This window comes from Sinohyriopsis cumingii, chromosome 4 (genome assembly GCF_028554795.1).
Source record: "Sinohyriopsis cumingii isolate HCF-2022 chromosome 4, ASM2855479v2, whole genome shotgun sequence".
NCBI classification, from domain to species: Eukaryota; Metazoa; Mollusca; class Bivalvia; order Unionida; family Unionidae; genus Sinohyriopsis; species Sinohyriopsis cumingii.
Window position 1 is genome coordinate 68,090,658 of NC_142964.1, and position 26,450 is coordinate 68,117,107.

The 26,450-nt window shown below is 39.8% G+C and overlaps 1 protein-coding gene across 1 annotated transcript in view; it reads right to left on the reverse strand.

Moving 5' to 3' along the window:
- The window catches only part of LOC149801389 (b(0,+)-type amino acid transporter 1-like), a 56,216-nt gene that overhangs the window by 7,903 nt on the left and 21,863 nt on the right, over nt 1-26,450 (reverse strand). Inside the window, exons 6-11 of the mRNA XM_089956796.1 lie at nt 25,868-25,912; nt 24,923-25,046; nt 22,111-22,214; nt 18,068-18,164; nt 17,348-17,497; nt 14,858-15,023 (exon numbers count right to left, since the gene is read on the reverse strand). Coding sequence (XP_089812922.1) covers nt 14,858-15,023; nt 17,348-17,497; nt 18,068-18,164; nt 22,111-22,214; nt 24,923-25,046; nt 25,868-25,912 — 686 coding nt within the window. The remainder of the gene's footprint in view (nt 1-14,857; nt 15,024-17,347; nt 17,498-18,067; nt 18,165-22,110; nt 22,215-24,922; nt 25,047-25,867; nt 25,913-26,450) is intronic.

Sequence of the window (26,450 nt, forward strand, 5' to 3'; positions counted from 1 at the left end):
AATTCAAAGAGAAATACTACGAACAAGAAGGCATCACTTTAGACCACATCGAGAAAAACGAAGGCAGGCGATCGTTTGCCAAAGTGATGTTAAATTGCTTGTGGGGTAAAATGGCACAACGACCGTGTTTACCCAAGACGGAATATTTGACAGAACCTTCCCGCTACTTCCAGATGATTCACGACAAAACCAAATACATGAAACACGTGGACGTCGTTCGAGAGAATTTGATCTTGGTCAATTACGAAGAAGATCTGGACTTTGTACAAGACGACCCTTTTGGAAATGTCATCATTGCGGCTTACGTGACAGCCCATGCTCGCTTAAAATTGTACGAAGCTTTAGAACTGTTAGGGGAACGCGTCCTGTACTTTGACACGGACAGTTGCATTTACATCCATCACCCGATTCAACATCACCCTAACATCGAAGGAGACCGTTTAGGAGCCTGGACAGACGAGCATCCGGACGACAAGATTCTAAGTTTCGTCAGTGGCGGTCCCAAAAATTACGGCTACGAATACCGTGACAAACAAGGAGAAGTGCACACGACGTGCAAAGTGAAAGGACTGACTCTGAATTATCGTACCAGTCGTGTGGTCAACTTTGGGGTATTGAAAGAAGCCTTGCAATCGGGAGAGGATGGAAACTTTAAAGTGACCACCTATCAACCGAACAAGATTGTACGTTTACCCACTCACCACATCGTCAGTCGACCCTTGGAAAAAGTCTATCAAATTGTATACCAGAAGCGAGTGCGACTTCCCAATCATTTCACCTTACCGTACGGTCACGTCGGTATTGGTCTGTATATAAAAAAGGAACCCTAGGCAAGATCGATAGTTCATTGTGACTACCAAGACCGAGCGAACAAGATGAATACTTTGAAAGAGGCATCGTTCCAGTTTGGGGATTGTAAAAAAGTTGTATCTTCCTCTAGTGTGACTAATATTGGATGGATAAGACCCATGCATTGCGACGGAAAATGTCCGGAAGGAAACTGCGATTGTCCATGTGGTTACCATTGTAATTGCGTAACGGAGTTTGCAGACGAGTGCGATTGTGAGCCTTGCGATGGATACGATGCTGTACCTTGTGACCTGAGCGATGCCGTAAAGCATCATGGGAACTTTGTTCTCACTGCCCCTATCATGGAAAGGGATGCTGTGCGTGTCAAACCTGAGGGATGCGAAAGCGATGCCGCTCGTCCTCTTGGACATTTTACTGGGTTTCGTTTTAAAGGGGAATGTTCACCTTCACGTCTACCCCCCTACGGATGTCATCCAACCCTGAGCAAACTCCTACCCATGTCACTCAACCCTCATCGAAACGAACCTGTGAAAGACGAATATTCGTTTCCTGTGCGTTTGTCGGAATGCTGAGACTTTGAAAATCGTCTTCAATCGTTCAAAGGAAAATGGCCAAAGTATCTGGGAGGACCGACCCCCGAAGAATTAGCCAGAGCCGGATTTTTCTACTTGGGCGAAGGAGATAAAGTCAAGTGCTTCAGTTGCGGTGTGTCACTTCACCACTGGGAACCGCAAGATTCGGCCTACGTAGAACATGCTCGATGGTCACCGAATTGTCATTACTTACCCTTAGTGGGACCGAGACATTGAAGTAACTTACCATGTCGTTGACGAAGAAGAAAACAGATTGGCTAGGAGTCAAATGTTGGGCATCACCGAGACCAGTATTTAAACTTCATTTCAAAAACGATATTGAATCATTACCTAAAGAACTACAAGAGAAGATTTACAAGGAAGTTTGGCAGGGGTTTGCCAGAGTGAAATCTCAATGGGTCACTGTAGAACTTTTGTGCCGAGAAATTCATAAGAGGAAAGTGAAAAAAGTCAACCAGTGTGTTAGATTTCTTTGGGTCAAGGGTGCATTCCTCCTATTGTATCGCTTTAGACCGTTTACATCAAAAGAGTTCAGTGACATTCTTGGACGTTACCCTGAATGGCAGTGGTCAGAAATTACTCACTATGTGGATTACTTTTGTGAATTGTACGGACTGACCTATTCATGAATACTTTACAAGAGAACATTCGTGCTTTGCCTGTGGAGTTGAGAGAAAGGATTTACCGAGAGCTGGTCAAAATACAAGTGAAACGTAAAGAACAATTGCATCCGATACGTCACCAGATCTTTAACCACTGGTACCTGAATGGTATAAGAGAACTGATTCGTCAGAAATTCTTTCAATGGTCAGACATTGTTCAAAACTTTGAGGTCGCTAATGATCGACATGTTCATGATTATGGTTACTTCGAGATTCACCTAGTGCAACGCATTGAGGAAGACAAGTTAAAGGATTACCAACATTTGTTACGTGGAATCTACTTAGCGGAAGAGGAAACTTCTAAACGAACTCTGACGTTTCGGTTACAGTATGCAAGATTTAGATTCCCTACTGGAGAACGAAGATCTCTGGCTAGAAAGTACGTGTATTGCATCCGAAAAAAAGAGAATATAAAAACAGGCTGCCATGCCACGGTTTATGTCACATGTCATCCAACAGATTCCGTGGAAGGAACTCAATGACCATATTCAAACCGTGGATCATTACCATCAATTATTACAAGAACTGTATCCATTCAATTTGGGACGACAAGTGGTGTGTGTCTTAGTGACTTGTTTTCTGGGATTTCGTTTACCAGCCAATTCTTTGTGGACTCTTTACGATCAGTACTTACCACCTCCATGGCCTTAAATGGTCACGAAAAACTCCTTTTGCTCAAAGCCTTGCGGTTTCATCTGGATACTTCTCGACCTCAACAGGAAAAAAAGATTCGTCAACTTTTAGCTACCCAAGACGTGTATGACGATGTGTGTGTAGCTTGTGACTTACATCCCCATTGGACAGATGTCCGTGCCTGGAAAGAATGGGGTTTTGAGGCTTGGACCGAAGAAGTGGCCCAGTATGCACGAGAGTTGTTCAAGGAAAAAAGTTACTTTTCAACCCGTGTTAGTGACGGTGTCAGAAGAACCCGTCACCCAGGACAGGACTGTCGTGGACAGGCCTGAAAGACCCTTTTGGGAGGACACTTGTGTGACCTTACCCCCTACTATAGAACTGGTTAGAACATTACCCAAAACATGTTGTACAGACACTTGTGTTTATTCCACGTTCATCGTTATCATGTGCCTTTTATCCTTGTACTTAAGCCTTTGGCTTTTATGTATTTTTGTCTTTCGTATTCATGTTTGAAAAAAACATTCAATAAACGTGTTCTGAAAAAGTATATAAACTCTTGTCTTGTTTGTTTTCGTGTCACAAGTGACATTTCTCACACCATGGCTACCTCTGCTGTCTCTGCTCCCTCTTCCTCTACTGTCAAAGTCATCGACGAACACTTAGATCGTGCCAGTTGGGAGGCTTTGTATCTTCGCCATCCCTTTAACATGCTCATTGCTGGACCTAGCGGTTCTGGCAAAACCGAATTCGTCAAACGTTTGATCGAACATAAACATCATTTGATCGATCGGCCCCCTCAACGGATCGTGTGGTGTTACAAAGAGTGGCAATCGGCGTACAACCTCTTGCGAGAAAGTCAAGGCGATTCCATCGTGTTTGTGGAAGGCATTCCTAAAGAAGATGACGGCATCGTCTCTGACTCCCGTCAAACCCATTTGGTCATTTTCGACGACATGTTAGGAGAAGACGAAGAAGAAATTAAATTGTGGTTTACGCGCAAAGGGCATCACCGTAATGCCAGTGTCGTTTACATCACCCAAAATTTGTTTCAACAAAGTAAAGTCCATCGCACCATCAGTCTCAATGCGCATTACGTGGTCTTGTTTAAAAGCCCTCGAGATAAATCGCAAGTGCAAGTCTTAGCCAAACAGTTAGGAACGCCTTGGCTGACTCAGGCGTACGACGATGCCACTCAAACGCCACACGCCTATTTACTCGTCGATTTGAAACCTACGACCCCCGAGGATTTGCGATTTCGTACCCACTTGTTTCACCACTGGTGCCAAGACGGAGGGCCTGTCCTGTACACGTCTCCGTCCTCGACTTCATTTCACTCCCCATGAAAAAATCTATAAAAACCTCAGACCCTTTTTCGTCTGTCTCACACAGTGTGAACATGACGTCCCTTCAGTCGCATCTTCCCGTCAAATTGATTCGTGCCTTGTATGGCATCAGTCGAGAAAAAGATCCACAAACACGAGCTCGTGTCTTAGAAGCTAGTCTCACAGAAGTCTTACGATGGTTCACGGTGACGGCACGTCAATTACTCCAAGGAATCATTCAGATTCCTCATCAAACCAAACGCTTTTTCGATCGAAACAAAGTCGCTTTGGTCCAACTGGCCGATCCCCGCATCGACACTCAAACCAAAAAACAAATCATTTTGAAACCTGGAGGGAGCGGTACTTTAGGAGGGGTCATCATTCGCTCACTCTTAAGATGGGATCCTAATGCCCCCAAAGTTATCCCCAAGACAAAAGTCCAACGAAGCCCCAAGAAGAAAAAGAAAAAGACCAGGTCCCCAAGAAGAATAACTTCTCCAGTGGCAGGACCCTCCTCTTACCAGACACCACCACCCCGGAAAAAGAAAAAGAAGCCCCCAGAAAAAGAAACAGAGAAAAAGTCCTCAGAAAAAGAAAAGTCCACAGAAGAAAACTAGTCGCAAGAGAGGCACTTCGGCCAGGACGCAACCTTACACTCGCAAACCACGACCTGCCACAGCGGTGACTGCGTCTCTGGCAGCCTCACGTTTATCCACTTCTCCGTTGATGTCACCAGGAACTGAAGAGTACTTGGAGACGTTGATCACACCAAGAGCTTCTCCGTTGATGACCCCCAAAAGAACTTCCCCAGTGGCAGGACCCTCCAATTTAGTGGCAGTGGCTGCTGCTCACAAAGTACCTTCTCCCAAAATCAAAGTCCATGAAAGATCGGGCATGTTACAAAGTTTACTGGATTTGTCCAAGCAAGAACTGGCTCGATTTAGTCCGTTATGTACCCCTGCACGACGTGTCATGCCTGTCCTCAAACTGATACGACGTAAAGACAATCAGTGGCGACGCGTTCCAGTATAAAAAAGGCCTGTGACCGAGTAGGGTATCAGTGTTTTTTAGGTGCTCCTAAAGACTCAAAGATGTCACCCTCCAGAAAACCCCAAGGAAAGAAAAGGAAAGGACTGCCACCACGTTTAGCCAGACACGGGGACCTGTTATCTGTCCTGTCCAAAGCTTCTCCACCCCTACGAAAAAAACTCATTCAAACGGCCTCCAAAGAGGTCATCGATACCGTGTGCGAATGTTGTTTGAACGTTTTGAAAGGCACGATCCCTTTGTCCAAACACCAGAAACAATGCTTAAGCAAACATCGTCACGTTCTTCGCCAAATGGTTCGAAAGAAAATTCCCATTCGTCAAAAAAAGAAGATGTTAGTGCAACGTGGAGGCATTTTGCCTCTCTTGCTAGGCCCCATACTGAAAGGAGTCTTGGGAACCATGTTGGGAGGACTGGTGGGAGCAAGATAAAAAGGCCTTCGAAAGTCCCAAGATCTCAGAATCGACCCCTGACAACCCCATGGAAGGACGAAAACTAGCTTTAGTGCCTTACAAACGATGGATGGAATACCATCGGTGGCAAGAACAACGCACCCCGCATTTACCTCCCAATCCCCATTTGAGCGAGATGTCCCAGTTACAACACGAATTGCAGTCCTTGATGGATCGCCAAGATTTGTCCGAAACAGAAAAATCGCAAAAGTACGGTCAACTCTTGCAACGACTGCAACTCTTTCACCAGAAAGCTTTAGACGAAACAGCTCTACCCACTCTGAAAGATTTTAAGACCTTGATGAAAAGTCCAGCACCATCACCAGTACCAGTGCCAGTACCAGTACCACCAGTACCCGTGACCAAGACAGAAAAAGGAGAAGAAGAGGAAGGGTTTCAAACTCCACCAGAAAAAGTACGCAAGTTAACAACACCACCTACCTCCAGAATTGGATGGATTAAAAAGATGATGGCCACCCCTTCTTCCTCACAAGAGAAAAAGAAAGTGAAGACAGAAGTGAAGACAGAAGTGAAACAAGAACCGATATCCCCCGGTCAGACATCCTTCTCCTCTTCGACACCTATTGCTGGCCGCACACGCAAAGCCTTGCAATCCAAGAAAATACCCCAAGAGAAAAAGAGTAGCCTCTTCCAAGAGTGGGTGCCTTATTAACACATCAACCAACACAAAAAAATAAAAAATGGAAAAAGTCTTAGCCAGCATTTACTACGATCCCTCGCATCCTGCAGGTTACGCAGGAGTTCAAAAATTGTATCGTGCTGCCAAAACTCGACTGAAAAGTCTCCGTTTACCTCAAGTGCAACGATGGTTACAAGAACAAGCTACCTACACTTTACACAAACCCATTCGACGCAAGTTTGCCAGAAGTCGCACCCGAGTGGAAGGCATCGATCATCAATGGCAAGCCGATTTAGCCGATGTCTCTCATTTGGCCAGCTACAATCGTGGCTACAAATATTTGTTTTGTGTCATCGACGTCTTTTCCAAATTTGCCTGGGTCGTGCCCTTGACTTCCAAATCGAGCAGCGAGTTAGTGCGAGCCCTGCAACGGGTGTTGAAACAAAGCGGTCGTCACCCTCTTCGATGGCAAACGGACAAAGGCACCGAATTTCTGAACCAAGCTTTCCAAAAAGAATTAAAGAAACGTGACATTCATTTTTTTACCACCGAGAATCCCGAAACCAAAGCCAGCATCGTGGAACGTTTTCAACGCACTTTGAAAGAACGCATGTGGAAATATTTTACGCATCACCACACTCTGAAGAACATCGACATCTTACCGCACCTGGTGCAAGCGTACAACCAATCTTACCATCGAAGCATCGGACGTGCCCCGCAAGACGTGACTCCCGACAACGAAGTGCTGGTGTTTGAGCGCCTGTTCGGTACGTCCCCGACGAGGGCTGTCCCCAAGAAAAGTGGAATGTTGGCCGTAGGAGATTGGGTGCGCATTGGCAAAACCAAACGCACTTTCGACAAAGGTTACTTACCTAACTGGACGACCGAATTGTTTCGCGTCACTGGACGAGTGCATGGCCGTAATCCTGCCGTCTATAAATTGGAAGACATGAACGGAGAAGTGCTCAAAGGAACGTTTTATTTGCCCGAGTTACAACGTGTCACCAAAAAAGAAGACGACGTGTACGACATCGAAAGCATTCTCGAACGCAGAACCCGTAAAGTGGGCAAACGACGTGTCAAAGAAGTCAAAGTACGTTGGAAAGGATATCCACCCAGTTTCGATTCTTGGATCGACGCTTCGCAAGTCATCGACTATAAAAAGAAGTGACCATCATGCCCTTTCACACATCAGACGCAGCTACGTCGACCACTCTTTCTTCACCCAGTTCTTCTGTGCAAGATTTACAAAAACAACCCTTGTGGGTGTGGTGTGGAGAACTTGTGCCTAAAACGGAAATCGTCTTTTTCTGCCAAATCTTCGTGGTGTATTGTGTCATCGGGGCAGCCATCGCCAATTTGAGTTTGCAACAAGGAGACAAACAATTGTGGACCATTTTATTGAGCAGTTGCATCGGTTACCTGCTTCCCAATCCCTCCCTGAAATTCTCCTCGAACGGGAACGTTGTGTCCAGTGCCAGTGCCAGTCACCACTCCAACCACAATCACAACCCCATTTTGGGCGGAGACACGCCTCTGACGTCCATTAATAACCCCTCGGACAGCCACAGAACTCTGGAATTATGAGTCACCAAAACCAATTTTACTTAACCTTACCCAGTGACAGTTCCATGGAGGTGTTTCCCCACAACACGTTGTGCTGTTACACGGCCAAATTACCTCAGACCATCCTCTTAGATCACGAAGCCCATTGGGAAGTGGCTTTAGTAGAAATGATTCACCCGACCCAAGTCCTCAATGTCCTTCCCAATCAAAATGTTTTTGATGTGGAAGTTCATGACGAACAATTGCAACAGTACTTGGATACCTATGGCAAATATGACAAGAAAACCCCTGGCACAAAAAATCAAAAGTACACCACCTATCACTTGTTCATTCCCCCAGGGTATTATTTTAGTGGTCAACATTTGGTGAGCACCATTACCTCCAGGTTTAATGTCGTGTTTCTGAAAGCTTTGGAAAGTGTCAAAAAAAGTGTCACCATGGAATACCACAAAGCAGCTCGTCGCTTCTTGATGAAATTTGACGGGAGTAAAATCCTGTCCATTTTATTTTGTCCTGAATTGTTTGACATGTTGGGCGGAGACATGGACATGAGAATGGCCATGATGAAGAAAAACGAATTACCCATCGTTTACGACAACGAGTCTTTTAGCAAGTTATTTCGTGCCCCGGTAGAACTGAACCAAGGACTGAATTTGATGTTTGTGTACTCCGATGTGGTGGAGTATAACGTGGTGGGACACACCTCCGTACCGTTACTGCGTGTCATTCCTTTCAAAGTAGATTCTGCCACGGGCGCTGACGAGGAAGGTGGAAACACTTACCACGTCCACCGCGAATTTGTCCATCCTCACTATTTGCCTGTCAGCAAGTGGTATTTGGACACGGTCAACATTACTATAAAAGGAGATCTGGGACAAAATATTCCATTCACCAAAGGAAAAGTCACGGTGAAACTCCATTTGCGAAAACGGTTCTCTCACGACTCGTAAGTAAGTCATGTATCCAGTGTACCGAGGGGTGGCTCTACAGCGAGGACACGGTTTAGGAGATATGTTAAAATCGTCCTTTCGTTCGGTGGCCCCGGTGTTGAAACCGATGGTGACACGCGGATTGCACGCCTTGAAAGATGCGGCACTGACGCAAGGCAAAGAATTTCTCCAAAATGTCATCATCGACAAACAAAACCCTAAAGAAGCCTTCATGAGGGCAGGCAAAAATGTCTTGCTGCAAACGGGCAAAGACATTTTGGGCCGACGAGACACACCTATAAATGCCCTGCACGCTACCGAGTCAGGCATTCAGCAAGGACAAGGCAGAAAGAGACGACGAAGAAGAAAACACCCTTTCACCAGACTTCAAGCGAGAAAGGCCAAGAAAAGAAGAACCGTTCGAGACTTAGACGTTTTCGATTATTGAGAAAGAGAAAAAAAATGATGCACCGAGAGTCTTGCGCTTGTTCCAAGACGGAACTGGACCTGTTTGCCATGCCCCCCACCATGATGACCATGCAAGAATCCCAGTGGGTGGAATTTCATCCCGTCTCCTCTTTGACGGAATCAGCTCCCATCGAGTTTGAAATCAAAGGACAGCCCGAAGATTACATCGATCTGAATAGCAGTTACCTGTATTTGAAAGTGAAAGTGATCAAAACGGACAACACCAATCCAGGAGGCGATGCTAGAGTAGCTCCTGTCAACAATTTCATGCATTCCTTATTTAGCGAAGTGGACTTGTACTTGAATAACAAACTGGTCAGCAGCAGCATGGATACTTACCCATATCGTGCCTACTTGGAAAATCTCTTGACGTACGGAAAAGAAGCCAAGAATACTCATCTGGATGCTTGCGTGGTATGGAAACCTGACACAGCAGGTGTAGGCACGTTTAGCGACACAGTCCTGACAGAAGATGACAATCCTCACAATGTGGGGTTTAACGACCGTCGTAAGAAAATTCTGCAAGGGCGAAGTTTAGAACTGATGGATCGTTTGCATTTGGACATGTGGTTACAAGAAAAGTATTTGCTCAACGGGGTGGATATCCGTCTGAGACTGAATCGTAGCAGTGCCACTTTCCATTTGATGGCCCATGCCAACGAATACAAAACTATCATTCAAGAAGCCCGACTTTACGTGCGTCGTGTGGAAGTGTTACCTAAAGTGGGAAACGACGTCAGTCAGACGTTGAGCAGAACGACTGCCAAGTATCCGATACGACGCGTAGAAGTGAAAACGTTCACCATTCCTGCTGGACAGCGATCTATGATCGAAGATCATCTGTTCCAAGGACAGTTACCCAAACGTTTGATTGTTGGTATCGTCAGGAATTCAGCCTTCAACGGAACCCACGATCAAAATCCTTTTGAGTTTCAACATTACAATGTGTCCAAGATCGAAGTCAGTCGCGACGGCAAGACCTTGTGTACCCGACCCTTTGAGCCCAACTTTGGTGTCGCAAAGAATTATTTGAGATCGTACTTGTCCCTGTACGAAGCCACGGGACAGTTAGGAACCAGCACCAGTCACGGTATTTCGTACGACGATTATGCAGGAGGCTATGCTTTGTGGGGTTTTGATTTCACTCCAGACCAAGGCAGCGACGAGGGACATTTCCACCCTATAAAATCAGGCCAGATTCGTGTGGAACTTCAGTTTGCAAATCCACCTCCAGATCACACAGTGAACGTCATCCTGTATGCAGAATTTGACAATACCATAGAAATCAACAGTTTGAGAGAAGTCATTCTAGATTACTAGAAGTCATGGAAGACTGTTATCCCTCTTTACCTAGTGGAGAAACTTTGGACATGAAATGTGAGGAGACTGTGGAAGAAGAAGAAGTGACCATAATGAAGTCGAGATGGCCAGAACAAGAAGCCCATTTAGTCTCCTCTTTTGCCAAACACTTGGTCGATAAAATGACGGAATTGATCAAGAAAAATTGCTATGGATGTCAAAACGATCATCCCAGTCAAATTCAACACGATAAATGCCTAATGTTAAGTCAAGAAGAAAAATTGGACGAGTATCTGGACGAAGCTTGGAGTCTCATCTCGAACAAAGACGTGTTGCACCAGTGGTATAAAGACTTGCGTGAACATTCTTGTCCACCATTAACCACTCAAGAGATCCATCGTATCGAAGCTCTCCTGAATCAGAGTGAGGAAACAGAACGAATAACCGTTTATTCGTCAGACATTTTCAAACAAAAAGTCAGGATCGAATTGACGACTTATTATTACCTGTGAAGAAGAAAACAAAACAAATGGATACCTGGGAACTGTATTACCTTTTGAACCACAGTTCGTATACGGCTTCTTGGAATCCTGTTGTCTGTGCTAAAGATGAACTCCCTCATCGCAAACCTAAAGACCATCAAGCTTACGTGATCAACACGGACGACAGTCATCTCCCAGGAACCCACTGGGTAGCCGTCTACTTTCCTCAAGAAGGATGTGTGGAATATTTCGATTCGTACGGATTGCCCCCTTTGGAAGACGATATCATTGACTTTATGAGAAGAAATGCTCAAACCACCCGATTCAATAACGTGAAATTACAAGGCACAGATTCTTTGGTGTGTGGACAGTACTGTGTGTATTTTCTGCATCATCGCAGCCTGGGCTATTCCTTAGAACATTTAGTGACTCATTTCGATCCTCGTTCTTCTGCTAGAAATGATGTGAAAGTAGATCGATGGTTTTGTGACCATTATGCTTATCTTTTGTCTCAAGCTAGGAAACGTAGTGTCCATCAATGGCCTAATGATTTCCAACAGTGGAAATCACAATTTCATTCACAACGTTGTCAGCCCTGTTTAAAGTAGATTGTCCATTGAGAAAAAATGTTTGTGATTTGAAAAAAATTGTTTGATGTTATAGTGTTGGATTATTGTTAAAAATGTTAGAGTTGTTGTTTAGTGTTAAGTGATTTTTGAATAAAAAATGTTGTGTTTTGAAAAAATGCTTTTGTCTTTTGTTTAGCTATAAGACTGTTGGATTGATGCTCTTTCATTTCTTACTATCCCTATCATGACACTCACTAAACGTTGCGACTCGAAAACCGTGTGGGGGATGTTTTCCTTCACGTCCGCGCTTTGACTTTAAGAACCGGTTTGTTCCCAGTCTAACCATCCATTGTCGTCTCATCCTCCTAAGAAGATGTGTTCCAAACTAGCTAAGCTCAACGAAGCCTACGTGAATTTGCATAGGGTCAGACACAGTCTGATACCGAAGCCAGAAGAAATAGAGAATGTGAGAATGTTAAAAATCACTGAAGACCTGATAGAAGAGCTCTTCAGAGAAGAAATGAACAGGGAAAAAGAAGAATGGACAGAGAAGTACAGACTTCAGAGACAGCAGCAACAGCAGCAACAACAAGAACAACAGCAGCAACCTGAAGCTGACAGAGGCTTTGTCGATTGCCGTATCGACACCAAAGAGTTCTTCTTCTCTTTCCGAAGAAGCAGACCTATCGCCAGAAAGTCTATCCTCAGAGGACATCGCATTCTTAGAAACTAAAAAAGAATGCCATAGCAAACAAAAAAAACAGCCCTTTTCAGGGCTACCCAATACTCTAGAAAAGAAATAACTATTAATTTGCCAATGTGAGTAGGTAGAGTAGTGTGAAAATAAACACTAACTCTTTTATAAAAAATGTGAGGGTATGTGTTTGTGTGTTTGTGTTTGTAAGAGCTCACGTAAGTTGGTGTGGATAGTTGATTAAAATGATGTCTTTTTTGGTGTTTGAGGTGTATATTTGGGGTTAGATTGGATTGCTTTGCGTATGTGGATAGTCTATTGAAGTGATTTATGAAAAAATTTTAAAATAGTGATGGGTAGCATAAAATGTGAGTGTTTCTTTTAGGTCCGCGCGTTGTTGTTGTTTTTGGTCATGATCTAGGTAAGACGAATTTTATGTTTTTAGGGGGATGTTTTCCTTCACGTCCGCGCTTTCAGTATAAATTAAAAACTAATCGTCAGTTGGGCCCATCGTCGACCTGTTAACAGCAAGACAATGAATACAAGGATTGTGAAGCTGCTAGAACTCCAGATGCACCTGGAATATGCCAGGCGCATAGTAAACGAACTATCAGCGGAGGCTATCGTAGAAGAAGCAAGAATGAAGAAAGAAGAGGAGGAGAGAAGAGAGAGGGAAGAAGAGGAAAAGAAAAGAGAAGAGAGGATGTCGTTCAATATTCCCGAGACAGAGGATTGGGGTGTTGAAGCGAATCATCCTCCCTCTGCGCTCCCCAGAAGAAAGGTGAAAGAAGACTGGGGAAGAAGATGCGTGTGTGGCGCCAGGCCAGGAAGGTGCAACCATTAGATAGGTGCATCAGGAGTTCAAAAAAACCAACAGCCCTTTTCAGGGCTACCCAATACTCTAGAAAAGAAATAACTATTAATTTGCCAATGTGTGTAGGTAGAGTAGTGTGTATATAAACACTACCTCTTTTTTAAAAAAAATGTGAGGGTATGTGTTTGTGTGTTTGTGTTTGTAAGAGTAAAGGTATGTTTGTGCGAATAGTAGATTATGGGTTTCTTTATTGTTTCTTAGCAATTGTGGAGAGTATAGTTTGGGTTATATTATATGAAATGAAAAAGTAGGGGGATGTTTTCCTTCACGTCCGCGCGTTGTTTGGTCATGATCTAGGTAAGATCCATTTTATGTTTTTAGGGGGATGTTTTCCTTCACGTACGCGCTTTAAGTATAAGAACCCACAGTATTCGTCGTTCAAACCATTCTGCAAAGAATAAAAAGAAGATGGCGTCAAACCAAATGGACAAAATACAAACCTTGCAAGACGTTTTAGACAACTTAGGAATAATGAACAGATGCTAATAAGACTCGTTGAAGACCATTATTCCTATAGTCCCCATCGTGTAAAGATGGAAATTAATAACTTAAGAAAAGCAAAGGACAAGATTAGTGGTGTCATGAAAGAGATAAAGGAGGAGAAGGAGGATGAAGAGGAAAGAATAAGAATACGCAAATGGAACGAAAAAATTGAAAAAGAAGAAGAAAATGAGAAGAGGAAGAAAGAAGAAGAGGAGGAAGAGAAGAAAGAAGAACAGGAGGAGAAAAAAAAGAAAGAAAAGAAGAGAAAGAGTGTTGGAGATAAAATAAGAAGTTGGTGGAGGAAAAGAAGAAATTAGAAGCAGAAGAAGAAAACCCAAAGGCCCTTTTCAGGGCCCCCATATTTCTCGAAAAGAGATAGCCTTTCCATTGCCTACCCCTTTTTTTATTTTATTTTATTTTTTTTTTTTTTTAAAAAAAATAGAGACCCTCCCTATTTCAATTTTACATAGACCCTATACAGTCCCAGGTTTTTTTTGGCCATGTTAAATTTACATAGCCCCTATATTGTCCCACGATTTTTGGACATGTTAATTCCCATAGACCCTATATTGTCCCAGGGTTTTTGGCCATGTTAATTCCCATAGACCCTATATTGTCCCAGGGTTTTTGGCCATGTTAATTCCCATAGACCCTATATGTTCCCACGATTTTTCTCCATGTTAAATTTACATAGACCCTATATGTTCCCAAGGGTATTTTTAATGATAAGTCCCATAGACCCTATACCATCCCCATTCACAACTTACGACTTAAATATACAATTACACACACACATCATAAATCATCGTACCGCTATGAGTGAAAACAATTCACATATTTCAAATTGGTACTCGAAACTATTTAAAGAGAAATGAAACAGTTCCCTGCTTTGAAAATTATATGTGTGGTCTTTATTCAAGCCATTTATTTAACTGAGGAAAACAGTCATAATACTATTACTTGCAAATATCTGATGACTTAATATGCAATACATGTATTTATACATTGTCTGCAAAATTATGATAGAGAATGACACATATTGCAGGATAATTTGAAGAGTTATTACACAGTTCAAAAGCACATAGATGTAGAAAGTCAAATATAAAGATAAATCAAAAGAGACGGAGTTTTACTGAATTAAGAATAATTAACTTACTATCTGTATATAACCCTGTTTTTGTCGTTCACTCATACGTGCAATAAATAATGCATACCGCACATATCTCTTACAGCTCAAAGAAGGTATTTTGCATTCATGCACGTCATAAATATGTTATTTGACAGCTATCCGATAATATTTTAATCCCCAAAATATGTAAACTGAAACTTACAATATCCGGGAATATGTATTTTGAAGTAAACTAAAGGATAGAGAATCAGTCCGCCGACGACGAAAGCGACACCATACAGAAACTCTGTCTGTGGTTTGTGTACGAATGGCACAATAAGGAGAAACAGAAGGATGAGGATGCAAATCATCGGAACAAATAATGGTACCTTAAATATTAAAAGAAACAAAACTTATTGAAAATAAAAATAAATCGCATTTTATTATATGTATGTAAGTATATGGGCAAAAACAGGGCATATATTAAACTTTATATGATCAAGCAACATTCGGTTTATTCCTTAATCGATACTAGAAGATTCTTAATGAATGTTGAGAGAAGGTAGGTTTTTATAATACAAACGTATGTATCCTTCTGTGTGTGTGTCACTGTGACCTTCACCTGTAAGTTTTTAACCGCAAAATGTATAGCCAACTTCGTTACAATAACAGCAAACCATCATCAAAGCTACACAAAGGTACAAACGTTGTTATGCAACTACAAAAACAGCATTGGTACATTGGAAATATATCCTAAGGACGCGAGTGAAATTGCTTGCAACCGGGATTTTCTTTGTTTCCCAGTTTTAGGATAAATCCAATTTAAACATATTCTCTTATTTCATACATATAACTTAGAAACATATGAAACTTAGAAACTCTGCTAAGAATGCTATGCGAAAATGTGCAAGATGTCCACAAATGTACGATTGTATTTATCGTATGACGACAAATGCGTGATCACACAGCATAAGAATGTTGTGAAATGGTATTGGGGCTGCTCTACCGTTAAGCTTTGCTTTGCGTGACATAATGACTCGTTTGTAACGTCAGGAGTTGTTATTATTCTGATTACATTCACAGTTGTCATGTAAAGATTTCAAAGAAATATTTAAACTATAATTAAACATAAACAAAAAAATAGTTCAGTGAAATTCTCAATAACAAAAACAAGTTGAGGACGTAATCTGCAGTACTGGTTTTCCTGTGTTGCAAAACATTTATCCTTGTGTTTTGCTCTATACCCTAGACGATACTGGCTGCACTTTCTCTGGGCAGTCTACAACTAAGAACATCTTGCGATCACATGTTCCATTTTAGTCATTATTTACCTCAGTGTGAAAGTATTAATGATATTCACAATGTTTTGTCAATGTAAGTTGTTAAGGATTAAAGATATCATGCAGACCGATGCAAAGACAGACGATCTCTGTCATAACAGATTTTCCTGCTGGCGGCGAACAGATCTGTGGCTGATAAAAATTGATTCCTTTGAAACAATCAATCTTCAACATGACTTCATTTTGATTATTTATTACACGTTTAATTTTTCAGCTAAGACTGAAATATGCTTTGCAACAGATGGGAACTCAACTCAGTCTTCTGTATATACAACAGAGTTCTTTATTAGTGAACAGCACGTCAGTGAAATCTCTCAAAGTATTTCCCATGTACATCTAAACACTTTCTCAGTCTGATTATCCAATTATTAAATGTAATTTTATATTCATTTATTAATATGTTGTTCACACACAAGAATCTGTTCTTCCAGTCGCATCGTCTGCCACTCAGTGAATGTATGATAATGGAATTTAGCAAGAAATCACTTGGTGTTAAATCACTACTGTATGTTGGATGTGGCAATATTTGGCATTTGGAGTTCAATCAGTACTATATGGTGGATGTGGCAATATTTGACACTTGGGAGTTAAATCGGTACTGTATGGTGGATGTGGCACTATTTGACACTTGGGAGTTAAATCAGTACTGCATGGTGGATGTGGCAATATTTGACACTTGGGAGTTAAATCAGTACCGTACAGCGGATGTGGCAATATTTGAATGCTATGCTTCTTCACGAAGTGTGTGACAATGGTGGGTGTATGCGAATTAAAATTTAATCCCGTCAAACTGTCTCTGTTAATAATCAGCCATACCAAATCAGATATTGCACAACCTTTTTGAACTTAAGATTACTCCTCAGTGTATTAAAAACAGATTAGGAATCAATGTCTGTGAGAAGAGAAATATATTCCACTGAAAATCGAGCATCTTCCCCCTTCGTAGCAGTCATTTCTCCGCTTGCATACAAAGCTCTGCGAGAACGTAGGTACCTTTCGTAGATCCAAAACCAAAACCATTTTAAACCGATGAAATCATCTCAAAATTGTAGGATTTGACAGAGAATTACATCCGTAAACATTATCCAAATCAGCGGGGGTGCAGATCATATTAGAAGCACATTATTCTGTCCTACAACCAGCATTAGATTTATTGACTGGTTCAAAAATCAACAACAAAGAAAAATATAATAAATATATTCAACACTTTTTAAATATCTATTGTACAGGATCAGACTAAATTTCAAGGAGTACATTTGAACCATCCAGCCATAGACAAGAGCAGCGACTGAGATTTATTACATTATGCGAAGATTTAACTTGAATTTGTTCAAACATGTCTAAAAAGTGAGGTAATAAAGAATGTATAGAACCTTAAATATAGGACTATAGTCTTTCATGGTTAACCGGAATTTTATGTTGGCGGCCATCGTCCCACATACGAGAACAAATGTTACAAATCCAACGAGATTTATAAGCTGTCCGATATCCGCTGGGATCAGCATCAGCAGCGATATACAGGTCTGCAATATTATAATTGTAATATTTTTAAAATGCTTTAGAACTTAGTCAGTCATAAATTGTGTTACATAATATGTACGAATTCACATCATTATAATATCATGTTGTCTCTCGATTTTGTGGAAATTGTAATCATATTCCCAAAAACGTGCAAGTGAAGTAAACGCAAAAATTTGAAATTAAAATTTCAGGATTGTCCAAAAATGACGATGTATGGGCGGTTTGGTGCTTGGTTGCACAGTACCATTTGAAAATGTTTTGGTGATGGGTTAAGTAAAGTTCTTTGATCAGAGACTCACACCGGTCTTAAAATTTCAACTGATTAGATCTGATTAGATGATGAGAATCGAAACTACATCCTTCCGGTCAAATAATATACTGCGGCTGAGAGTCATCTATTAATTAGCTCAGTGCAGTTTCAAAACTGTACCTGTCCCTAAGGTAGAAAGAGTGATAACGATCAATATTGAGTAAATCACCGCTTCAAATGAAATAATATCGACTTTTGGATGGTGTATACAACAAATGGCGTCAAATTATATGATATGGTTTCTTTTCAAATACATATTTACCGAGAAAGCGATGGAAAATGTGGGGATCAGCGAATTCACGTGTAGGTATGACATTAGTTCTGGCAGTTGTCCTTCTCGTGATGCGGCAAACATAATTCTATTCCGAAAAAAGTGAAGTCAGAAATGGTACATGCTGATAATGCAAGGTATATCAACGATTGAAGATAATGAAACGGAGGATACATTGACTATAATGAAATAGAAGATAACAATGAAGAAAAAAAAAACATGACTGTTCATATATATATATATATATATATATATATATATATATATATATATATATATATATATATATATATATATATATATATATATATATATACTAAAAAAATTCACCTTCAATTGTAAAATCATTATTTTTAACATTTTCACCGTTTACAGGCTTGGTGAGTGTTTGCAACTTTTTTGTGTACCTTTCCTCAGAAGCTATGGTTACACTCACCCGTAACTATGTCTTCAATTGGCAAGTGGAAAGAAATTTGTGCTATCAAAGTGCAGAGTTCCAAAACATATTTCCTCCAATTAACATTGTGTCAACATTAAATACCAATAACTGCGCCAAACCGGGAGAGGCAAATCTGGTGTGTATAACGGTCCCTGATTTTTTTTTTTCATTATTAATTCTTATATTTGAGTCAACAATAACTGGAAACTGATCCATGGCATTTGAAGTCAGGCCCTGAATTTATGGCTTCAAGATCTGATTGACTGCATTCTTAAAGTCAAGCCCCTAACTTATCACTTCAAGACCCGATTCATAGCATTTTTGAAGTCAGAACCTTAATTTATGACGTCAACTTCCAAATCGAAGAATTATCAAAGTCAGATCCCTAATTTATGTCTTCTGATTCACACAATTTTTAAAGGTATCTAAAAGTGACAATTTCCAAAGTTACATGACAAACTTGAAGCAAGAAAGGTGGGCATTGGTCAATATTAATTTTAAAATGAATAAACGATAAACCCAAGAGGACAACAAGCTTTGTAAATCTTTGTTTTTGTCGTATTACTCCGAGATACGCGAATTTCGGATCCATGGGATAATCGAATTGCTACGTATACGAATCATTCTGGCAGAATACCTCGAGGAACACTGCAGTTGATTCTGAGAATGTGCCAGGCACAAATAAAATGTATCTGATTATATTTTTATTAATGCTAATTGCAATCTTCAGTGAAAAAGCAGGTCAATCAATTTCATACCGTGTGTGTTACAGTATTACCATGCTCGAAGGTTTATGAAGGATATATATATATATATATATATATATATATATATATATATATATATATATATATATATATATATATATATATATATCTTGTTTTTCCAGGGAAATAAATTATTTGTTAAATTTTACAATGCTATTGTCTTTACTTTTTCTTTGTTACTGTTTATTAGAGCCTAAACACGTAACATAACAGTTTTATGTGATGTCAGACTGTATACAGTATCAGTTTTATTTTAATAATTATACTAGTTCTTAGTTCTAATTGATACTTTAGACCGTGTAAGTATGCTCCCTTTCCCCATCCTATCCCATTTTGCTCCGCTTATATATATTGTGTCAATAATTACGTTAGTCCTTTTTGAACTGTTATTTCAGACTGTTTTTGTAAATATGTCCTGATTGTCTATGTCGTGCCATTATCTCCACTGTTCATGTTTTAACTGATTGTAGACACTACTTTTGTAAATATTAAAATATTATGCGTTTCCTTAGTTTGAATGGATTGTACAGAATATCAATGATAATGAGTTCGTCCTCACATGCATTGCTAAATTTTATATTCCTTAGAATTAATCATACAGTACCCTCATCGATAAGTCACCACTTGCTATAAATTTACTGCAAGAAACTGATTAACAAATGTCCTCGGTGCGAGGTTCCATGCCCGAGTCCTCGACAACCAGCAAATGCAAGTGTGTGTGTGTGTGTGTGTGTGTGTGTGTGCGTGCGTGCGCGCGCGCGCGTGTGTGTGAAATGTTTCATAGGGTTGAAAAAATAAATTTATCAATTTTTCAGGTTTCGTTCTGCCTATTTAAACAAAAAGAAGAAATATTTCATAATCTCCTGAGCACACTGATGGAATCCCTGCTTTGGATTATTTGCTATTATCCATATAAAAAATCCACTCTATACTTCTTTTCAAGAATATTTTAAATGAGCTAGAATCAATATCAAAATGCTTCAGGCGACCAATATTATATTCAATAGTAATAATGACGTAATGACAGTATCGGTACCGGTGTGCCAGTCTGACCTATTTTTATCTATTTTAGTTCGACTATACATTTTGTTTTGTTCTCATGCAGAATAAGCATTAGATTATATTCTTATGAGCTTTTTTAATTTTGCGCGAAAAACGCAGAAGAATTATTTTTTTAAAAAGCATGTGCACAGGTAATGAAAGTGTCACAGTTACTTTTCTTTCATTCTCAGACGATCCAACGTCAAAATTTCTTTCATAATGTAATCAAACAAAACCTTATCTAATTTATGTTTTGCAATATTATTTAATAGCATGGGAAATTCCTTTTCTTTTATTGCTACAATCACTTGCACTCTTCTAAATCTGCAGTTGTTACATTTGGGAATTTTTCATATATCAGAAATCTGGAACAGGTTCGTTTTGAAACTGATCGCATTCTTTGATACCTACGGAAAACACTGCCGGTCCCATGTCAGTGTTCCAATATCTTTATTAGATGACGTGGACGAAGACCCTGTGGACTTATGGTAAGGCGTAAAGCCTGTCCAATACGGAAAACCAATTTTCGACTTCTCTAGAACGGAGAAGCCAATTCTATAAAACTTTGTTGGAGTGTTTCTAAGGAAATGCTCTATTAAAATTTTGTGCTGGTCTTTTCCAAGAGCAAAAGTGTAGCCTTTTTAAATATTAGCCTGAAAACGTATGTTTGATCTGTATATTTAATTTGCATTGCTGATTAGTTTCTTTATTCATTATCTGATATGGTTAATTATATTTTTGCTTGACCTAGTCCACAATTGGTTTTGCAAACATGTTTATCTCAGTCTGAGTCCAGAACATTTCAAACACCCCATGAAATGACGGGTCTACCTACTGTTTACCACATTTTATATCGAAAATTTAGTGACAGGCCTTTAACAGTAACTACGATTTATACTGGAAACATTTGGAACCTTCCACAATGAAATTTTCCATTAGGTAAAATATTTTTTGAAAAATGTTAATTGTGACCTGAAGTCAAGTAGAGAGCTATATAATCTTGTTTTTCTAGAAATTATTCATTCGTGCAGTACGATCAGAGCAATTATATTATTGTCGTGTCCATTATTTAATTTGGGTTGGAATTTAGATGTTCAAATTATTTAATTCAAGTTATTCTTCTCTGGAAAAAGATAATATTCCTGGAAATAGAAACTTGGATTTATAGTAAAATCTCAGGTAAGCATATTTTCTTGGATTGTAGTATTGTGATTCAAGAAAACACTGTTGGCACATCACCACGACACGGGCCAACACAGGCATATCAACACTTCCAGCGCTGGATTAATTTGGAACGCCCTTAAAATTTATTCAGAACTTGTGTTAGAAATTCAAGGATTATTTGTGATTTAATTCGCAATACGGTAAGTTCTTTCTTACATTTTTCACTATGTATTCTAAGGAAATGAATTATATTTTGAATTTTACAAACTTTGTTGCCAATAATTCTTTTCAATTACTTATTTTCCACGCTAATGCAACATACATCTCAGCAAAACTTATTCCAAACAACACGGCAAATACCACAAATTTAAACCAGACAGCTGGAAACTAGATTGGACTATCGTCCCAATGTCGCCCTCACCCCCACCAGGTCAGACTGGAAACTATCTTGTCAAGGGGTCTTTTAACCCAAGCTACCTTCCTTATCACCTGCTTTTTTATCATCGCATTGGCCTTTTAGAGCAATCTACCCTTGGTATGCCAAATCAAGCCCAGCTGGGATTCTTGTTAATTATTGCTTCACGTATGGTTCGTTTGTCTTTCAGTGTAAATTGTTAATGTACCTGCTAACTCCAAAATTCGTGCCATTGTTGGATCCATGGATGGAGCACAGAACTGATATAGGTACGATTATTGCTGCCGGACCAAGGATTTTCTGTCCCCAGGACTGTAAGACAAATCAATTAATTCTGACTTGATGAATATGCGTGATTGTAAAGACAGTCGTACCTACTTGCGTAAATATTTAAATATAAACATGTTGATAGATTAAAAGTTCATTTCGTACCAACTTGCTTAGATATTTAAATGCAAGCATGCTGATAGATTAAAAGTTCATGTGTAGATATTTAAATATAAACATGTTGATAGATTAAAACTACACTGGTACAAACTTGCGTAGATATTTAAATATAAACGTGAAATGGATTCAAAATACATTCGTAAATATTTAAATATAAACATGTTGATAGAGCAAAAGTATATTTGTATCTACATGCAAAGATATTTCAAGATAAATATGTTGATGGATTAGATACGCATATAAACATGTTAATAGAGAGATACGATGGCTGAAATGAAATACCATGTGATTGTTACAAAAAGCACACAACCAATAACTGTCATCTCAACGAGACTGGGTCAAAAAAGACAGTTTTATTCAGGAAAATAAACAGTATGACAGAAAAACTGACAAACGGTGTAAAACTGGTGCGAAACCAGCCAAAGCGATTTCGGAATCTAAAGATTCCTTTTTTTCAAGGGCACAAAGCTACAAAAGAACAAGTACACAAACGAAAACCACCAAGCTCAGGAAACTACAAACACGTGCGATATATAAAAAGTCTACATTGTGTTTCTATAAACAGGTGCAGTTATTTACAAAATAATGGTTGAACGATGTTGGGTCTCGTTACATTTTATTGCTAGCAAAGCAAAAAGGGCGAGGGCTACTAGGCTAGAATAACCGATCCCAATCGAAGCGTTTTAATAGGTCGGCAGTTAATCACGAATGTAATAGTTCATCCTGGATCTAAAATTTCTCTGGTTGTATGTTAAAAGTTGTATGAATTGATGTTCTAGAGCAGAACTGAATCATCTAAGTGTGTAGTATTTAATAGCTTAATAAACTTTGTATGACTTCTATATGTCTTTATTGACATTTTTTACATAAAAATGATAGTTAAGGCCATGTGTTTCAAAAAGCGAATAACTGGCAGGAAACAGTGAATTTAGTCACCTGTAAGTTCCTTGTTATCTATGCATTGATAATTGGCTGTTGATTAAAGCCGCTGGGTTTGAGTGTACCCAGCCGGCGAATCCAATACGATTTTTTTATGGGCGATCCCAGTCAGGATTACGTTATTGAAAGTATGACCTGGAGACGAGAAAAGTTCAACCGCTAAGCTCCTTTCCACTTTATTGTTTTGCCAGTGTGATCTGTGGAGATTCATTCTAATATTTAATTTCTACGTTTCTCCAGCAGATAGGGAGCTGCGTACCTTGTATGTGATAAGGTACATCACATTGTCTGTGCTGCATGTTACATTATTGTTGTGAATGTTAAGCTTTTCGCCTGCGTCGCTGTTGGAAAATGTGTTTTTTCTACGCATGTGTTGTCACGTATTGAATCGTTTGTTTCCACAAGGCTTCCGTTTCCCATCTAATCTTTGATTTGAGGGTGGCTTTAAATTTGCACTGAGTAGCACGTCTCTCAAATTTTGATTTCTGTGAAACGCTTCTCCTGGTTTCTGTGGAAAGATCAATTTAAACGATTTACACGATTCCATGAATGACCATTGTTTGCGAATGATGCGACATACTTGTGGGTTCTCTAAAGGGTTTCGTTCCACATTATCTTTTTCCCTGTAATTTAGGAGGTCAGCACAGTTTGTTGGTTTGGTTTTATGATTTGCTTCGACGATTATATCTTTGTTGTAGCCCCACTTTGTCCGATGCTGGATCAGTTCTCTACACCTGTTATTGCAGTCTGCCTCAGCAGAGCAAATTTTCCTGATCCTAGGTGCTTTACCGTGAGGGATATTACGGGTGCAGTGTCTTGGGTGGCAGCTAGATGGAAGAAGGTACTGGTGTTTGTCAGTCGGTTTGGAATAAATGTCTCTATCAAGTGTGTTATTGACAATTTTAGATTTTGTATCAACAAGTATATGGTCTGTGTTCGAAATTTTGCCAGGAAATTTGATCGATTGATTGAAAGCAGTGATCTGCATGATGAATTTGTCTAGATTTGCCATCCAGTCGTTCCATTTCATTTCCACATCATCCATGAATCGTACCCACAGGTATGGTTTCTACTTACAGAGTGGAGATGATGACTTTATAATCGGCCCGTAAAGATATATGCTTACGAGGAGGGACATCTTAAAAATATTTCAGTCATATGTTACAATATCTGCGGTGTGGCAGTTTATAGTAATGTCTAACACTGGGGCATCATCCAGCAGACATGTAGCATGATATCCCACCCAGTTATATTATCCTGACACCAGGCCTATCAGTCCTAACACTAACCTCTTAATGCTGAGAGCTAAGCGATGCAGCTGCAGGTACAATTTATGGCTTTGGTATGACTCGGCCGGGGATTGAATCCGCGGCATCTGTCATCCGAGGCGGGCGCTCTAACCAATAGGCCACCAAAGCTGTTACACGTGTATGAGACAGAAGAAAAAGAAAACGCAGATGATTAGGAAAAATATATGCAATGACAGCATCAATAACTATACCATGGTCTTATTTTTATAATTGCCAAGAACAATACAATAGTTTTGACAGGAACAATGATAATGACGCCGATTTCGATAAGATGATGATGGTGACAACAACGACGACAGTGACAATGTCACAGACGGTACTTACACTGGCTACGGTCCAAGAGGCCAGAAACTCCTGCTTAGTCAAGACGGAGAAATAGGACACATTGGCAAGGACGTACACTGTCATGATGACCAGCGTAGAAAGAACCAGAGCTAAGGGAATATTTCTTCCGGGATGAAAAAAAAAGAAGCGAAAAAGACATAGTATGATCTACAGATCTTTCCAAAACCAGCGTACATAACACCTCACGATAATGTTATTCTGGGTAAATAACGACGATAACAAAATTAAACTGGGTATCGCATACCATAGAATCAGGCGACCGGTAGAACGAGTTACACTTTTACCTTTCCCAGGAACAATTGTATAATGAGGTATAACTCTACACGTCCAATCCCACCTTCTCACCATCAGTAATGTACAAAGAGCCTGAGAATGTATGATTTAATGCATTAAGGAAGCCGTAATTAAAATCCCTATATTGTAATTGGCGTTCTTCAAAACATAGTTAAATAAAGCCAGTATATACAGGACTTAACATAAACAAATGGTTGATTATGGGAAGGTGTAATATGAAAGTTAAATTAAGAGTAAGTATTCAGGATAAGTAATGTGTTTAGTGTATGTATGTATGTGTATGTATATATATATATATATATATATATATATATATATATATATATATATATATATATATATATATATATGTGTGTGTGTGTGTAATTTGTGTGTGTGCGTGTTTGTATGCTTGTATGTATGTATGCGTGTATGTGTGTGTGTAATAATATGCTGACAATGAACAGTGTGCAAATTGGTTTATAACTGGCATGAGCACTTTCGACTCTAAATGAGCCTTTTTCAAAGGCAAACACAAAACAGAGACATGACAAACAATAAAATCCCCAGAAAAATCGTACATGTTACGATATTTTATTTAGAGGGCGGGGGGTCAGCTGGACATATTCACTGCACGATGCTGGTTCCTACCTTTTCGGTTGTTTTATCTCTTCTGCAATATTGTTTATGGCATGCCTGGAATAAAAAGGTGTCAAATAAATATTAGGATGATACTGTTTATGGCATGTCTGGCATAGGGAATGCTAAATAAATATGAGGTTGATAGTAAAGATTACAATCATCAGCAATTCTGGTTTTGGCGTGCCTGGCATAGGGAGTGCGAAATAAATATGAGGTTGATAGTAAAGATTACAATCATCAGCAATACTGTTTTTGGCATGCCTGGCATAGGGAGTGCGAAATAAATATGAGGTTGATAGTAAAGATTACAATCATCAGCAATACTGTTTTTGGCGTGCCTGCCATAGGGAGTGCTAAATAAATATGAGGTTGATAGTAAAGATTACAATCATCAGCAATACTGTTTTTGGCATGCCTGGCATAGGGAGTGCTAAATAAATATGAGGTTGACAGTAAAGATTACAATCATCAGCAATACTGTTTTTGGCGTGCCTGGCATAGGGAGTGCGAAATAAATATGAGGTTGACAGTAAAGATTACAATCATCAGCAATATTGTTTTTTGGCGTGCCTCGCATAGGGAGTGCGAAATA